Source organism: Leptopilina heterotoma, unplaced genomic scaffold (assembly GCF_015476425.1).
Source record: "Leptopilina heterotoma isolate Lh14 unplaced genomic scaffold, ASM1547642v1 Lhet_60, whole genome shotgun sequence".
In the NCBI taxonomy this organism is placed as follows: Eukaryota; Metazoa; Arthropoda; class Insecta; order Hymenoptera; family Figitidae; genus Leptopilina; species Leptopilina heterotoma.
Genome location: NW_025111138.1, coordinates 1,412,908 through 1,432,704, shown reverse-complemented (window position 1 = coordinate 1,432,704; position 19,797 = coordinate 1,412,908). Strand labels below are relative to the sequence as shown.

At 20.4% G+C, this 19,797-nt stretch overlaps 1 protein-coding gene across 2 annotated transcripts in view; it reads right to left on the bottom strand.

Annotated features, from left to right (window-relative positions):
- Positions 1-19,797, bottom strand: part of LOC122509353 (neurotrimin-like) — a 163,680-nt gene that overhangs the window by 24,125 nt on the left and 119,758 nt on the right. Inside the window, exon 1 of one of the 2 annotated variants that reach the window (XM_043623343.1) lies at positions 2,947-3,195. The exons of the other annotated variant lie outside the window; for it this stretch is intronic. Coding sequence (XP_043479278.1) covers positions 2,947-2,986 — 40 coding nt within the window. The 5' untranslated portion in view covers positions 2,987-3,195. Of the gene's footprint in view, positions 1-2,946; positions 3,196-19,797 lie in introns of those variants that run through there. 2 annotated transcript variants of the gene reach the window in all.

Genomic DNA, 19,797 nt, shown 5'->3' with positions numbered 1-19,797 from the left:
TTTAATTGTTATTTATATTTTTTCACTTTATTTATAATTTGCATGTATATATTATATAATAATTATAATTATATACAATTATATAATAATATAATTTGTCTAAAATCTAAAAATTTAAAAACATTAAACAAAATTCAATAAAACCGAAAGTAATGAATGTGAGTTTTCAATTTACCCTAAAAAATTCAATATAAAGTGTTAGAAAACATATTTACTTGACAATTAAAAAAAAAATTTATATATATATAATACATATTCATAAGAATAGAGTTACTAAGTTCGGTGCCCTCTTTATGTGAGAGTTGTTGTAACTTGAGGTGACCCAATAAAAAGTGCACATGAGAAGCAATTTATTTATGTACAAGAAAATGTACTTATACTTTCTATTTTAAAAGTAAACAAAAATTTTTCCGTCAAAGTAATATAAATATTAAATTATTCACTTTTTTTTGTTTGTCAATAATTTACAATTTTCAATTCACAAAATGGAAAATAACATTTTATTTTTGTATATTATACTACTTTATTTAACGTACAAGAAATAAATAAAATTGAAAACAATCGAGTGAAATAATTAATTTAGATTATGCTTTTTAATCAAAAACTGGGTTACCGGGTTGTTGTTGAAAATGAATGATGAGAGAGAGAGAGAGAGAGAGAGAGAGAGAGAGAGAGAGAGAGAGAGAGAGAGAGAGAGGGAGAGAGAGAGGGAGAGAGGGATAAAAATGTATACATATATATTTACTTGTTGAAAATAATAAGCGGTTGATTGCGAATTGAATTTATTACAAATTTCACTTGAATAATTGATTACTGATTAAACAATGGCTTTTGTCAACTGTGTGCGGTAATATTGTAAATGTATTTTTAAAAATAAACTCTTTATAAAATTTGTCATTTAAAATTAAATAATGGATCAAAGGAAGATTTTTCTTTTCTGACACAGTAAAAATGGAAAAATTAAACAAGTTCAAAATTGAGTTAATTTTTATTGTTTGCTTTTATTTTATTTAATTTACTGCCGGAAGTAATAGAAATTTTCCGAAAGAATGATTTATTTTTGTATAATTATTTATAATTTCTTTATATAATTATTTTGCCTGATTATTATTTATTTATTTATTTTAATTTATTTAGTTTACTATTTTTTAGTTTATTATATTTTTATTTATTATTTTTTTAAAATTTTTGTTTTGTATTTTTTTTTATTTTATTATTTTTTATTATTTTCTGAATTTTCTATTATTTTTTAAATATTTTTTTCAAATTTAGTAATTATTTTGCTTATTATATTTATTTATTAGTTTATTTATTATATATCATTAGTTGATTATTTTCTGAATTTATTACTTTATTAGTTTCTTAGTTTAGTAGATCATTATAGTTTAGTACTAAGATGAATTTATTAGTTCACTATATTATTAGTTAATCAGTTTATTATTTTATTATATTATTAGTCAATTATTTTCTGAATTTATTACTATATTAGTTTAATTTTTACTATTTTAATATTTTGTTAGTCAATTATTTTATTTTTTTATTCATTTGCATAAAAATAAGTAGTCATTTATTAACTAATATGGATTTCAAAAATTTATATTCTATAAAAATGACGATAAACTAAAAGGAAGATAACGTAAAATAAAAAAAATAAAAAAAAATTTTTTTAATTTAAAAAATAAAAAAAGATAAAAAAATAAAATAAATAAAAATAATGAAATAAAAAAATAAAGTACTGAGGTAAAGAAAAGAAATAGAGAAAAGAAGTAAAATTATAAACTAAAAATGAATTAAAAAAGTTATTTCTGAAAATAACAGAAATGTTGATTTAATTTAGCAAAGGAATTTCTGGTGGATTGATTCTGAACGTAAAATTATGAATGCTTTGTATTAATAATTAAAATGGCATATATTATTTAGGGTTGCATAATTATTTGTAATTATAATGTTGCATGTAAATATCCGGTATAGTGACAAACACTTCCGTTTTGATTATTACAGTGAATTCCTGTTACACTGTAAAGGTTAAAGGGTATTTAAGTATTGGTTATTTGATTTCAGTAATTGAGAGCAATTCATATTCCATATATCATAGTTTGTCATTTTGCCAGCCAATTTTACCGGATGTTAGTTTCAAATTTGTGAGAGGGAGAGTGAAAGAGGAAATTGTCAAGTGCACTTTCCACATGATTATTAACTTCTAATTATAATGAAAGCATCATTTTAAAGTCATTTTCGCACCTTTTAAAGTTTTAACACACATTTCTCGCATTAACTACAATTTCCCACTAAGAAAAGGGGTAAAATTTCTTTTTTTTAAAAAAACGATACTTTTTTTTTTAATTGTAAATTTGTTTAAAAAAAACGATACATTTTTTCATTTTTGCTTTTTAATATTCTAAATTTGTTAAAAAAATGATTCTTTTTTTATTTCTGCTTTTTAATTCTAAATTTGTTTAAAAAAACACGATTTTTTTTTATTTCTGCTTTTTAATTCAAAATTTATTTAAAAAAACGATTTTCTTTTATTTCTACTCTTTAATTTTAAATTTGTTTTTCGAGTAACATTTAAAAAAGCATAACATTTTTATAAACTACAAATTTTTTTACTTTCATTCGAAATTTGAAAAAAAATTGAATTCTGATTTTATGGTGTAAAAAAGTGGCTTTTTTCACCCCAATGTATTCTACAAATTACATTTTTTTACAAATTAAAAAAAACCCATTTTTATTGAAAAAACAATTAGTTTTTATGTAACAATAATTTTAAAAATATTTAAATATTTATAAATTTAAACAATAATAATGATGATACAAATAATAATAACAATAATAATAATAATAGCTATAATTTATAATAAACAATAAATAATAAAAAATAAAAAAAGGAATAAAAAAATAGATACAAATGAAAAAAATAAATTTATTATTATTCTTAGTTCTTACCTATAGCAATAATTAAATATATCCTCAATGAAAGCACCATTATCACTTTTTTTAATTGTTTTTTTTATTTTTTTGATTATTTTTCTTTTTTAAAGAAAAAAATGTCAAAATGAAATTTTTCGAATAACATTTGACTGATTTGGGTGTTAAATGAAAAACGAAGATATGAAAGAAGAAATGTGATCGCGCACGATCCCTCTGACTGGAAACACTGATCCTACTCTAATGTTAGATGGGTCCCGTGTACCAACTGATTCACGCACACCACCACTCATACATCTTATAATTATGACCACTCGTTCATTGTGCTTCCCAGTGATGCTCAATTTTTTTTTCTCCATTAAACCGACAATAATTAAATTAGTCCCGGCAAATCGAGAATTGAGATCATTTATTAGTTTTTACTTTATTGTAGATAATTTATGGTTTTTTTTAATAATTAGTTATAACTATTTTTTTTTAAATTTATTTTGTTACATTAATAATAAATATTTTAATTAATTAACTATTTGTTAAATAATTTTTTATTTTTCAAATTTTGTTATGATTAAGTTAATTTACCTTTATTTAACTAATTTATTATTTTCCAATAAATTAACTATTTTTTCGTTAATTAATTATTTTTATATTTATTTTATCCAAACAAACCTTTAAATCTACTAATAGTAATTTATTTAATTTAATTAATTATAATTAAATAATTAATTTAATACTATTTTGAATTAGTGACTGACTTTTTGCCTTTGAATTTGTAAATTTTACTAATAAATTAGTAGAAATTGCTGCGTAAAACTTTTAATAAAATTTTTCGCAATAATTTCATTATTCTCATAAATAATATTTTTTAGAGCAATTCAATAATTATTTTCAATACAATTTAATTATTTTCAATACAATTTTAATAAAATTTCTTGAAAGAATACAATTATTTTTAAAAATATTATTTTATTCAATTATTTTCAAGAATTCTACTGTAAGTTCTATTATTTTCGACAATTTTGATAAAAAAAAAAAAAAAAAAATCGTTGTTTTCAAAATTTTTAATAAAATTCCTTCAAAAAAGTTGAATTATTTTCAAAAATACAGATAAAATTTTTCGAAGCAATTGAATTATTTTTATGAACTGTAAAATTCTCCGCAAGAATTCAAATTATTTTCATAAATAAGAAAATTCTTAGCAAGAATTAAAATATTAACATAAATAATAAAATTCTTTAAAGAAATTCAATTATTTTCAATACAATTTTAATAAAATTTCTCGAAAGAATACAATTATTTTTAAAAATATTATTTAAATTCAATTATTTTCAACAATTCTGATAAAATTCTTGTCAAGAATTCAATTATTTTTGTAAATAATAAAATTTTACTGCGAGAAATTCAATTATTTTTAATACATAATAAAATTTCTCGAAAGAATACAATTATTTTTAAAAATATTATTTAAATTCAATTATTTTCAACAATTCTGATGAAATTCTTTTAAAAAAAATCATTATTTTCAAAATTTTTAATAAAATTCCTTCAAAAAGTTCAATTATTTTCTAAAATTCAGATAAAATTCTTCGAAGCAATTGAATTATTTTTATGAATTGTAAAATTCTGCTCAAGAATTCAATTATTTTTTTAAATAATAAAATTCTCCTGCGAGAAATTCAATTATTTTCAATACATAATAAAATTTCTCGTAAGAATACAATTATTTTCAACAATTTTGAGAAAATACATTTCTTTAAAACAATTTAATTATTTTTATAATTTGTAAAATTCTTGACAAGAATTCAATTGTTCTCAAAAGTTTTTAATAAAATTCTTTGAAAATTTTAATTATTTTCAAAATTTTCAATTAAAATAATTTAAATAAATTTCATTATTTTTACGAAATTTAATTGAACTCTTAAAAAAATGTAATTATTTACAAAAACTCTAATAAAACTGTTTAAAAAAACTGAATTTGCTATGAAAAATTTTAATATAATTTAATAGGAACTTTATTTAATTAAAATTAATAATAAACACGATTATTTATTTATTTTTAAAAATTAAAAGAAAATCTTTATAAAATTTAATTAGTTTTAAAAATTTTCAAGAAAAAATATTTTAAAAACTCCATTATTTGAAGTAGTGACTGACTATTTGTTATTGAATTAGTAAATTTTACTAATAAATTAGTAGAAATTACTGTTTATTAATAAAATTTACTAATTTAGAGAAGTTTACTAAAAGCAAAAATTCAGTCACTAATATTCAAATTTATAAGTAAAGACTAAAGAGTTTTACAAATTCAAATTCAGAAAGTGGATAAAATAAATATTAATAAAATTAATAATATTAATTATTATTTTAGTAACAATTTGAAGAACAGTAGAAATTTAGTCTTTAAAAATCAATAATAATTTTAACAATAGTATTAACAATTTTTATTATTAATTATATTAAAAATAATTTATAAACTAACTAATAATAAGCAGTAGTAATAATAGAAAAATGAAAAATAAATAAAAAATTCAAAAAGCAGAGAAAGAATAAGAAGAAATAAAATAAAATAGATAAAAATATTTTGTCACTTCTGAGATAAAAAAAAATAATTTATGTAGAGCAATTTGTTGATATTATTCGGTATAGAAAGCTGAGAGACACTGGTATGCAGTGATCTTTCTTTAACTTGTATGGGGGTATAGGGTGTCCACCCACCGTCCTTCCTAAGGCATTCTTCTATAATTTGTTCAATTTACGCACCGACACGAATCACATATATATACATATATACGGCCATTCATCGAGTTATCCATTAAATCGTTAATCCAATCTTTGATTCAACTAGAGGCACGTATGGCTCAACAGAGTTTCGTTTATTTACCTTTCAAAGGCGCCCCGATCATCATCGTCAATTTTTCTCTCACTCCCCCCCCCCTCTCTCTCTCTCTTTCCCTCATATATAATATGAATATTGTCTCTAAAAAATACTTCATTCAATATTACCTCCTTATCCTCATAAAAAATGGAATTTAAAGAGTTTTTCCATGAATTTATTCCCCAAAGAAGAGAACAGATGTCTCTGAAATTATACATTATGAATTTATAATGAGTTTGGCGTGAGAGAAAGACGCCTTCTTTTATAGTAGTTCGAGATTTATTTCAGTAAAAAATATTATTATTCTAATTTTTTAATTTGTATTTATAATCACAATTTTTAATTTTGGAGTTTGGAAATATTTTTAATATTCGAAATGTCTTATTTCATTTTTCTTTTTTTTTTTTTTTTTTGAATTAATTAAAATAAAATGCTTACGTATTATTTTTAAGGTATAGGTAGTAAACATATTTTCGAAGCATTGATAATTTTATTTATTATTATATAAATTCCCGATTTGATAAATATGATAAATAATAATAATTTTATAGAATAGTATATTTTGCTTATAATTAATCGCAATTAATAATTAAGAATTAATAAAAATTATTAATAATGAAAACTAATTAATAGGTACTTTTTAAATTATAATAATAATTTTAATTCAATTATTATTTTCCAGAATTTTTAACTAAAATTCTTCTTTAAATCAATTATCAATTATTTTTAATAATTTTCGAAAAAGTCCTCTGACAATTTTCAAATCCATGTCTTTACAATATTCAATTTTGAGAAATTTCAATTATTCGGAAATTCTTCAATAAAATATTTATTAGAAAATAAAATCTTCAAACAATTTAAAAAAAAAAATTCGCAATTTAACTTTTTCAAAAAAAAAAAAATTAAATTCAAAATTAAATTATTTCTGAAAATTCAGACTATATTGCTTTTAATATTCAATTATAATCTGAAATTTTAACTGAAATTCATTTTTAAATCAATTTTTATTTAAAAATTCTACTAGAATTTTTTAAAATATTTTTCGAGAAATTCGATTTAAATTGTATTAAAAATAATTGAAATTCTGAGATGAATTTCATTATTTGTGATAATAATTGAATTGCAAAGAAGAATTTTATTATTTTCGAACATAATTAAATTTCTGCGAAGGATTTTATCGGATTTTATTTTAATACTCTTGAAAATAATTGAATTTCTGCAATAATTTGTAACTTCTACAAATTAAAATTTCTTTTTAGCGTTTTAACTAAAATTCTTCTATAAAACCATTATTTTTTATAATTTTTTTAAAAAATCATTGAGAATATTATCAAATTCATTTGTTTACAATTCAATTCTCCAAAATTTCAATTATTCGGAAATTCTTCAATAAAATATTTATTAGAAAATAAAATCTTCAAACAATTTAAAAAAAAATTCAATTAAAGTTTTCCAAAAAAAAAAAATTATTCTTCAGAATTGTTTGTTTAAAGAATGAAAAATTAAAATTTGCAAAGATTTTAATTTGAAACCTTTTCAAAATTCAATTATTTCTAAAAATTCACAATATTGCTTTTAATATTCAATTATAATGTAGAATTTTAATTGAAATTCATTTTTAAATCAAATTTTATTAGAAAATTCAATTAATTAAAAAATACAAAAAAAATAATTTGTTGAATAATTCAGTGTTTCTTAAAATTGAATTCTCATAAGGAATTTTATCAACGAATTTTTAAATAATTGAATTCTTTTGACGAATTTCAATTAAATTTTTAAGAATAATTACATTTTTCGAGGAATTAAATTAAAATTGCATTAAAAATAATTGAAATTTTTATTTTTTTATGAAAATAATTAAATGTTTGCGTAGAATGTTATCAAAAAATTTTTTTAAATAATTGAATTCTTTTGGAAAATTTAATTAAAATAGTAAAATTTTCAAAATAATTGCATTAAGGAAAATTTTTGAAAATAATTGAAACTTTGTCAAGAATTGTATTAAAATTTGTAAAAATAATTGAATTTCGGAGAAGAATTTTAATATTTCTAAAGATAATTGAAATTTTGATGAGAATTTTTAAAAAGTTTTGAAAATAATTGAATTTTTTCGAAGAATTTTATTACTTTTGAAATTAATTGAATTTCTGCAATCATTTGTAATTTCTCTAAAATTCTCCAAATTTTTTCAATCAATTTACGAATTTTACTTTACGGACCTTTTTTCAAAAAAAAAACTGACTTTTACGGACTTGTAGCAAATTTACGGACCTTTACGGGATTTACGGACCTAGTTCGAACCCTGCAATTGTAAAATAATTTTCTTTCTTTCTTGTTTTTTTTGAATAAAAGTTGTGAAGATAAAAAAAATCGAAAATGTGACACTTGTGACTAATATAATAACTTTCTTTTTTTCCGGTGGAAAATAATATATAGAAAATGATTGATAACAATTGGCGTGGTTTTCGGGAGCTTCTCTTCCACTTTTTTTTTTTTTTTTTTTTTTTTTTTTTTTTTTCTTTTTTTAGTGGAAAAATGAAAAGAACTTATATATAGGTGATTAAGTTCCATTGTTGGTATTGTTCCCTTTATGTCATAATTTTGATATTATACTCAATTCAGTCTCATACCAAACTTGCGAGAGTACAATGTACTGCTTCTGGCTACTTGAAGTAGCCAGCAGTGCGGCAATTGTTACCGTATTACGTTATCATTGTCAAGCGTGGACCACCTTTCAGCCACAACTACTTGTTCAGTATTGTGCTTCAAATTCCATTCATGGAGATATAATTAATTCTTATAACAGTAATTCACGTCACAAAATGCCTAGTCTTCAATTTATTAAATATAATCACATTCACGCGTGTTCTCAAATTATCACACGTTATTAATTATCAAAGTTGTATTCATTTTTTGTTTTTTTCTTGTATTCGTTTTACTAGCTTTCTGTATTTTTTTTTTATTTTGCAATTTATTGGAAAAAACAGTCAGGGAATCATAATTTATTTTTGATTTTATTTTATTTTACTTTATTTTTATTTAGATTTTATTTAAATTAAAAACTATAAAATATTTTTTTCGAATATGTTTTCCCAAAGAAAAGCAAATTTTTTCGGAAATAAAAATTTCCCTTTTTTGAACTAAATAAAAATGCAATTTTAGATTCAAAATTTACGATTTTAATTGATGTAAAATTAAATTTTTCTTAATTCTAAATATAAATGATCATTTTTTAAGTTGAAAAAAATTTTTTTTCTATTATTTTTTTTGATTACAAAAAGCAATTCTTTTTGTAGTGTTGATTTTAAATTAAATGAAATAATGAAATGATATTAAATTAAATTCTAGAAAATTAAAGAAAATTAAATGAAATTAAATTACATAAAATTAAATTAAATCTGGTGATTGTTGATTTTAAAAATCAAGGATTATTTTTTTATTTGGAAAATTGGAGTTCTTTTTAAAGAACATATACTAAAGTATAAAATAATATTTCTTTGTCAAAAAATTTTTCAATTATAAAGAAGTCAATGTTCTCGGAATATATCAGGCAGATGGTTTCTTTCAAAAAATTAGCTAAATTATTTCTAAACATAAATTTAAAATTCTCTAGAGTGACGCATCTCGATCGCAAGGGTTAACAAGTTCAATTACACGAATACTTAAAAAACTATTAATTTTTATACTCTTTTCTTCAAAAATTTTAGAAATAAAAACTTGTTGAATATTTCAAAAAAAAAGTAGAAAAAAAGTAAAATAAAAATAATAAAAGGTAAGGAAAATAAAAAATGTATCAATAAAGAAATAAAATAATAACAAAAGTGAAAAAATAAAAAAATAAAAAATAAGAAAAGTAAAAAAAATAACATTCAGAATTCTTTGAAACTCGAGTAAAAAATTATTTCCAATTTTCAAAGAGCAAAAAAAAATTCTTTCTAAATTAACTATTATATATATATATTAATTGCGAAACATTTTATTCAAGTCGAGTGCAAAGTATATACGAAAGTTCTAGTTCTGAAAATTCCATAATTATCAGCTTGGAATTTAATTAAAAATTCTTTTTTTTCTCTCTCGAGAATATAAGTTAATTGCCATATTCTCAATTATTTTGAAATATTTTTTTTCCTACTTATATTTTACGTTAAATATATACATATATCTGAAAGATTATACACGGTTGTCCAATATTTTGAGAGGAGTTGTCAGTTTAATAAGCGTTGACTTAATAGAAATTCCAACGGATATGTTTTCATTAATAATTTCACCGAGAGAGTTTCTAAATTTCCCCCAAGTATCCCCGCAATGAAATTTTCAAGCGGGGAAAAACTGATCCAGAAAAGCTTGCCTTTCATTTCAAAGGTCATGACACTGACAAATTGTTAAGCTTTATTTCAGAATTATAAACATATTCAAAACTCCATTTTACAAAATGAATTTTTATCCCTTTTGAATCATTTTTATTTATTATCCACTATTTTTTTTTATTTTTCTTTTTCTCTTCTCATTCTGTTTGTTATTTCTCAAAACTGTATTTTCAATTTACTTCATTTTTTTGTAAAAAAAGAAAATTAAAGGCACTCTCTTGAAAATTTCTTTCATTTCCTTTTACATATTTTCATGTAGACGATAAAATAAAAGAAGAAAGAGAATTTTTTTATTCTATTTTTCTGTTGTCAATTATTTTCTACAATAGAGTTGTATCAGGCGAGATATTAGATTTAAAGTAAAATAATCTTTCAAGGTTTATTTATTTATTTTTTCTTTTTGATATAATATCGAGAATCAATGTATAAAATTTTATGATTCCGTGATGACAAGATAGCAACTATATTTATTACAAACTGGTTTATTCCACAGTAATTTGAAAATTGATCTTCTGCATCTAGAAATCGTAGAATTTCCAGTTGAATAAGAATGACCCAGATTAACACACGAATGAACTGATGGCTAGTATCATATTATAATTTTACTCCCATCCAAAATTCATGGGAATTCTATTAATAATAATTGTGTACTTTGTTTTCTAATTTGGTTTTTTATTGTTTTCTATTCATTTTATTTTGTCTATTCTTTGTATTTTTTATTTATTTATTTATTTAAAATCACAGCCCTATTTATTATTTTTTTATTTTATATTTGTTTTTTAATTTATTTTCAATTAACTATTTTTTGTGTTTAAAATTTTTTTCAATCACAGTCGCGCTAAATTTACAGTTGTTAGTATTTTTTATTTTATTCTTTATTTTTAAAGTTTTGCTATTTCTCCTTTATTTTTTGTGTTTAGTATTTATTTAAATCACAACCCTTATTTATTATTTTTTACATTCTCATTTTATTTTATACTTATACTAGCGACAAATTCGGGCGTTAAAGCGCGCGGCTAACTTCTTACAGAAATTAGCAATTTTAAAAATAATAGAATTTAAACATTTTTAATTCAAATTTTTGTTAAAAACACTAAAAAAAATTCAATTTTGCGGAGAAATTACAATAAATAATTGCAGAAATTCAATTATTTTTAAAACTAATAAAATTCTTCTTATAAAATTCAATTATGTTCAAAATTTGAAAAAAAATTGGCGCCAAAATCTCAATTATCTTTATGAATAACAAAATTCTTCCCCAAAGTTCAATTACTTTAAAAAATGTCAATAAAATTCTTGTCCTAATTTCAATTACATATTTTCAAAAATTTTTTTAATTTCAATAATTTTTGTACTATTTTAATAAAATTTTCCAAAAGAATTCAATTTATTTTTAAAAAATTTAATAAAATTCTACGCAAACCTTTAATTATTATCATAAAATAATAAAAATTTTAGAGGAATTCAATTAATTACAATTTTTTTATAAATTTCTTCGTAGTAATTGAATTATATTTTCATAAAAAAACAATTAAAAATTCTGGAAAATAATATAATTGAATTGAAGAAAATAATTTTGCAGAAGTTACAGTAACAATATTCTTATAATATAAGATAATGATTTTCTCACTCAGTCATCATAAATTATTATAAAACATGAAAAAATAAGATAATTAAATATTTATTAAAAAAAGAAGTTATTGATGTTTTCGAATAATTTTACAATTAAAGAAATTCGCAAATAAACTTAACAGAACATTTTTTTTGAGTAAAATTTTTCCCTTTAAAAATTTAAAAAGTTTCAATTTCATTTTCAATTAAAAACAAAATTTTTTTGTTAAAATTTTTTTTTTAAATTTTGTAATTTTAAATAAGCATTATTTTATTATAAATCATGAAAAAATACCTGCATATTTTCGATTTGTTAAACAATATTTTAAAAAAACATACACAAAAACTAACTTCAAAGTGTGGACAGACAGAATGAAAGAATGAAATACGAAGATTATTATAGTTAATTTTATTTTTAATTTATTTGCAAATTTTTTTTCTTTTATATTTTTTTCAAACGCAACTGTTAAATTTGCATTCCTTAATTTTATATTCGTTTTGTTTCTTATTTGTGTTTACAATAAACACAAAACTAGAAAATAAATGAGAAAATAAAACCTACATGGGGATTCGAACCTACGACCTGCGCACTTATACAGTCGAACGCGCTCACTTTACCACTACGCTACGGACCCTCACTGTTTTCCATTTTATATTTATTTAAATCTCAGTCCTATTTTTCATTTTTTTAAATTTTATATTTCTTTTATTTTTTAATTTATTTCGAATGATGTTTTTTGTGTTTTATATTTATTTTTTTTTCACTCACAGCCGTTAAATTTACAGTTGTTAATATTTTTTATTTTATTCTTTATTTTTATATTTATTTTGTTATTTTATTTATTTTTTGTATTTTGTATTTATTTATTTAAATCACAGCTCTATTTTTTCCTTCTTTTATTTTTAATTTATTTTCAATATTTTTTGTGTTTTATATTTTTTTCAATAACAGCCGTTAAAATTATAGTTGCTAATATATTTTTTATTCTATTGTTTATTTTTATCTTCGTCTTGTTTATTTCTTTAAATTTATAAATAAACGAAAAACTACGAAATAAATAAAAATCGAATTTTCGTGGGGATTCGAACCTAAGACTTACGCGCTTAGAATAATGTGCGCGCTTTACCACTACGCTACGGACCCTCACTTTTAGTATTTTTTTTTTTTTTTTTTTTTTTTTTTTGGTTTAAATCACAATCCTTAATCACAGCTCTCAATATTTTTATTTTATTTGTTTTATTTTCTTCTTTTATTTTATACTTTTTATTTTATTATTCATTTCTTAAAAACATTAGAATTTTTAATTTCGAAAATAAAAAAAATGGAAAATTTCGCATTTATACTCGAAAGATTAAACTTTATGAGAATTACATACTTTTCTGGATTTTATCTTTTCATTTAAAGGAGTTTTTTTTTCTTCATTTGCACGAGATTTCATTTTAAACATGAAAAAGAAAAGGTGATTTTTGCATTTTGTGTATTTTTTTTTTTTTTTTTTTTTTTTTTTTTTGCTTTCTTTTTTTTGCCTCTCTAGTTGTGTGGGTTTGCAATCATCCCTTGGTTTTACACGACTTATGAAACACACGGGCTTTTAGAAGTTAGCCGAGCTGGCACTTGTTCGTTTATTACGTGCAACTTATCTCGAACGGATGATTATCAGAATGTTTACATATATATAGAGCGCAAGCCACAAAATGTGCGTTCGATGAAACTTTACCACGCGATTCACATATACATTTGTTACTATTAATGTGTTCATATGCGTGAATGAAAAATTTCACATATATTATAAAAAATCTGCATTTTCAAATCAACATTTGCAATAAGTTGACCTATAGAATTTATTTACAATTTAATTACGATTTATTTTTGCTTTTTTTAATTTTTTAAAATTTATTTTTCGTTTTTAAATACAATTTCAAATTATTATTCATTTTTTATTTAATAATTGAAAAATAAAATTTCATATACAGAGAAACAATTTTTTAAACAGAGAGAGAGAAAGAGAAAAATTTTCTCTCCTCACTAAATTATGGTAGTAATCAAAAATTTAAAAGAGCCGATTAAATTCTATTATAATAATAAAGAAAGAAAAATTGTCGCAAACGTTCAACTTTTTATTACAGTTAAAAGTTAATTTCTGATAATAAAAATTGATAGGTAGAAAAGATTAAGTTTTCAGTGAGTTAACATCAAACTTTATCGTCCTTTCTTTCTTTATTTTTAATGACAAATTTTTCAGACCTTATTAATTTGATTTTTTTTTAAATCTCTGAACTCGAAAGTTTATTACCTTTAATAAAAGTACTAAGAATTTTTAATATTCTCACGAGTCTGTTCTTTCATTGTCTATACCTATATGTGCGAAGTCTCATTTTAATGAAGGTGTAAAATTAAATTAAGTGGAATTTCAAAAATTAGAGAAAGAGTTAAAAAATTTTTTTCAAGCATACTTTATACATTATTTCGAGTTTATATTAATGGAAATAATTCGAAAATTATCATTTTTCTCAAACATTTTCCTTTAGCAAAATTAAAAAAAACAGTTTTTAAAAATTAATTTCTATAATTAAAAATTAATTTTAAAACAAATCTACTAAAAAAAAAATAAAATTGTTCTTCTCGCATTGAATGTGGGAATGTTAAATGTAAATTTTTTTCTATATTAAAATACCCATTTATTTTGCGACAAATGCCTGAATAAGAATGAAAAATTTAAATAAACTTCTTCTCTTTTGAGACTGTAATAAACTTTTATCAAAGTAAAATTATTCCAATAGAAAGAAATTTTAAATTCTTTGAGTCGAACATTCAAGAATTAAAACGTTGTTCTTTCCCATCGACCAACTGTCTCATTAAATATTCCGGTTCTCACTTGGCTGGCTTTAAGGGCTCGTCTTTTTCCGGACGTTACTAGAATTGCAAATAGCAAAAACAAAAGAAAAAAAATTAAGAAAAAGAAAACCATGATATTGACAAATCACTAGAATTTACAAAATCGTTTCAGAAAAAGAGGGAAAACAGTTCCAGTACAATTATTAGGCATCAATTCTGTTGTACTGAATTCAATTTTTTTATTTAAATAAATTATTTATTTAAGCCAAAATTAAGCCAGACAAAATTTAAAAATTTATTAATCTTTAAAGTCAAATCATTTTTTTTTATTTTTATTTATTTGACTTAGAATATTGGTATTTTTTAAAAATATTATCTATATAATTTTTAACAGGTGATAAATTCATATAAATATGCAAATAAGTTACTTATTATAACCACCAAAGAATAAAAAATATTCTGCATTCAATTAATTTGTAAACTTAGTGATTAGTTAAATATTATTTTTATTTTATTTTTAAAACTTAAAAGAAAATTTTATTAAAAAAATAAAATTCAAATATTTATTAGTGATTAGTGTCTTATTGAAATTAATTCCCCTAGAATTTTTACAATCATAGGATTTCACACAATAGAGAAGTAAGGAAATTTCGAAACTATTAAAAAAATGTCAAATTATTCAAAATTTTAAATAATTTTCTTTCTGTAAAAAAATTTATAAATAGAGTTACAGTTGCAATTTAAAGAATTAAACATTTATTTTTGTATTTAAATAGTTAAATTCTCATACAACTTTTTGGTCAGAATTTACATGAAAAAGAATTTCAGTTAAAATTTTAGAAAATATCTCAAGAATTCAAGGAATTGCAGTTCTAATTTCTAGAAATAATTAAATTTCAAAAGATTTTACACATTAAAAGTATTTTTAAATTTTTATTTCTGCTTGACAAATAAATAACAATAAGTATTCAAATATTTATTAAACAAAAATTAATGAACTGAAAAATTTAATTTAGAAATTCTGAAAAAATGCGTTTTTTAAAAAATTGTAATTAAAATTTTTTGAGAATAGTTGAATTATCGAAAATAATAAAAATGAAAAAATAGGAAATTGTTTCAAATTTCATTAAAATAAATATTATATTTCAAAGAATTTTATTTTCACTCTTTAAAATATTATTTTTAAATATTATTGTATTTTTTGGAGTAATAATTATTGTAACAAAAAATTTTGGAAAATAATTAAATTTTACAAAAAATGTTGTATTTAAATAATTTAATTATCGTTGAATTCTAATAAGAATTGCTTTAAAAATAAATTTGAGTTAAAATTTCAAAAAATAATTGAATATCAGAAGCATCAATGGGAATTTTAGGAAATAATTAAGTTTTAAAAATTTGTGAAATTAACTATCTCTTTAATATTTTAGTCGCTGTTAAAGTATAATAATAATTAAATCTTTATGTAAAAAAATTATTTACTCATTCTTTTCCTTTGAAAATTGTTGAACTATTGACTAATTTTATTCAAAAATTCTAAAAAATAATTGAATTTTGGAAAAATTGCAGTTGTAATTTTTGGAGATAATTAAATTTTAAAAGGTTTTACATTGAAATTATTTGAAATTTCAATTTAGATAAATAACAATAAGTTTCTAAATATTTGATTAACAAAAATTATTAAAGTTTCTAATAATTAAATTTAGAAATTCGAAAAAATGAGGTTTTTAAAAAATCGTAATTAAATTTTTTTTTAAAGTTCTAATTTTTAGAAATAATTAAATTTCAAAAGATTTTACATTAAAAGTATTTTGAAATTTTTATTTCTTCTTGACAAATAAATAACAATAAGTATTCAAATATTTGTTAAACAAAAATTAATGAACTGAAAATTTTAATTTAGAAATTCTGAAAATTTGAGTCTTTTAAGAAATCGTAATTAAAATTTTTTGAAAATAATTGAATTCTTGAAAATAATTTTAAAAAATTAAAAAAATAGGAAATTTTCTCAAACTGCATTTAAATAAATTTTATATTTCAAAGAATTTTAATTTTCCCCTTTAAAAAATTTATTTTTAAATATTATTGTATTTTTTTGAAGAATTATAACTAAAAATTTGGAAAATAATTAAATTTTACAAAAATTGATTGAGTTAAAAAATAATTTCATTTAAAGTTTTGAAAAATAATTGAATATTAGAAGCGTTGTAACGCTTAATTGAATTTTGAAAAAATTGCAGTTGAAATAATTTTTAGAAATAATTAAATTTCAAAAACTTTTGCATTGAAATTATTTGAAATTACAATTAAAATAAATAACAATAAGTTTCTAATTATTTGTTTAACAAAACTTATTAAATTTTCTAATAATTAAATTTAGAAATTCTATTTCAAAGAATTTTTTTTTTTTAGAAAATTATTTTTAAATATTATTGTATTTTTTTGAGTAATTGTAACTAGAAGTTTGGAAAATAATTAAATTTTACAAAAATTTTTTGTATTTAAATAATTCAATTATCGTTGAATTCTAATAAGAATTAATTTAAAAAAAAATTTCATCTAAAATTTTGAAAAATAATTGAATATTAGAAGCGTTGTAACGCTTCATTGAATTTTGGAAAAATTGCATTTGAAATAATTTTTAGAAATAATTAAATTTCAAAAACTTTTACATTCAAAAATATTTGAAATTTCAATTAAAATAAATAACAATGAGTTTTTAAATATATTTAAATTTTAAATTATTGAATTTTTAAAAATTTTAATGAAGAAATTGAATAAAAAATTAAGTTTTTGAAAAATTGTAGGTAATTAAAATTTTGTTTAAGATAATTGATTCTCGAAAATAATTTAAAAAATTGATACAATCAAAAGTTTATTTGTCAAATTACACTTTGAAATAAATTTTACATTCGAAAGAATTTAATTTTATTACTTTTAAAAATTGTTTTGAAATATAATCGTATTTTTTAAGAATTATATTTCGAAAAATTATATTTTTTAAAAAATAATAAATTTTTATTGAAGTTCAAAAGAAAGTTGTTGTTACTAACAATGGGTACAAAAATTTCACGTGCACGTGTAGTTGTGCTATTTTTTAATAATACTTTTCTAATAATACAATATAATAAATTTATTAACGCCTCTGGAATATTTTCTAAAATTAAAAAGAGACACTAAAAGTTTCTTCATGATTTCTCGTCACAGTAGAAAAAAATCATATACTTGTACGAATGTGTACATGTAGCTATGTATATAACGATATGAAAGTAGTGTTCATTTTTTTGAAAAAGGATTACTTTGATACGACTATTGAAAAGCCAAGATGAAAGTACTTGTCCTTGATATCTGACTTGGAATTACCTGTCTTTCCACAGGATGAGCGACCCAATAAATCCAGAATGTGAGCACACCATCCTGATTAGAAAAAAAAGTCCCTTCAATATATTTTTTCCCATTCATTGACTGCGAAGCAATCTTGATCATAAAGAAAAACGAAAATCATTTTCGATAATAAATACTTTAGACTAAAAATTGCCAGACTATTATATTGGCCAGTAAAACTAAAAATTGTTCAATATCAAACTATTGTTTTTCTTATATCATTTGAAACTCAATTTTGAGGGCGCAATTTTATACTTTTTTTTAAATCTAAAAACCGATAATTGAGTTCTGTGTTCTTCTATTTTCTTCTTTAGAAAATAGAAAAGAAAACTAGAGAAATAGAGAAAAGAAACAGTATAAAAAATGATTTTTTTGTAAAAAATGATTTTCTTTTCAAATTTTAACAATTATATTTAATTATTTATTTTCAAGTTCATAAACGACGACGACATATGACGAGTCAATTTCCCAGAGTGCATTTAGTACCTACACTTTCAGGATATGAAGGTAGTAAAAGCAGCATGCTTATTTACTGACCCGTTTGGCAATTCACTGCAAAAGTGTATTGGTATATATTTAATTTTACTCTAGTAAATTCGTGCTTCTTAACCCAGTTAGATTCGGCTCCTTTAATTTATCATAAAAGATTCACTGCAAATAAAGTAATACCGTGAAAATCTTTCTTTAATATTATAGAAAATAACTCTATACAAATACTTTATTCGACACCTTTCGATGTTTTTTTTCAAACTCCCTTTTAACGAACAATTTTATTTTTTACGTCAATAATCAAAACAATAAGAAAATATAACTTGCAGCACTTTCGTAAAACATTAAATTATTCCTTCAATGCAACAAGGATTTTTTCATTGGAATTTAAAAAAAAAAATTTAATTCTGATTTTATGACGTGAAAAGTACAAAAAAAATTGTCTTTTTTACACCAATGTTCTCTGCAGATTATTAGAATTCTGTTTTTATAAAGTTAGCAAAATATTTAATTGAAAAAATAATTGAAATTTAATTTTATAAAGTAGTTGATAAATTTATCACTCTTATAACGACGCATGCAAAAGGGAAAAATGTTGCATTATCAGACAACTTCCGGGTCAAGTCAGTTCTAAAGAAAATGAAACAATTCTTGTCTGACATTTCGACAGTAGTTGAGTTGCGCTTTTATCAGACAGTTAAAAATAATTAGAATACGAAAAAGAAATATGTTCTACTTCAAAATAATGTTTGTGAAGAAATTATTATTATAGAATACAGTAAAAATTAAAACATAATAATAATAATAATGATAATAATAAAAATAATAATAATAATAATAATAATAATAATAAAAATAATAATTATAAATAATCATAAAAAATAAATAGAATCATTATAAATAATCATAAAAAAATAAATACAATCATTATTCAGGGTTGCCACAAAAATTCAATTTTGTTTATCTCTCACTTTTCCCTGATTTCTATAGACAAAATTTTGACTTTTTCCCTGACCCTAAAGAATATTCTAATTCACTCTAAAAATGATTAGACATTTAAAAAAATGTTCTATTACATTTATTTACGATTTTCCTTAATTGTAAACAATATTTAAAAATCAATTATTTTTAATAATTTCTGAAATAGTTCTTATTGAGAATTTTCAAATCTTGAAAATTGAAATTCTCGAAAATTCAATTATTATTATTAAAAACTGTAACTGAAATAAAAATTTCTGAAATTTTATTTATCAAAAAATTTTAAATAATTAAATTCCTGTGGAATTTTTATTATTTTCAGGAATTTTAAT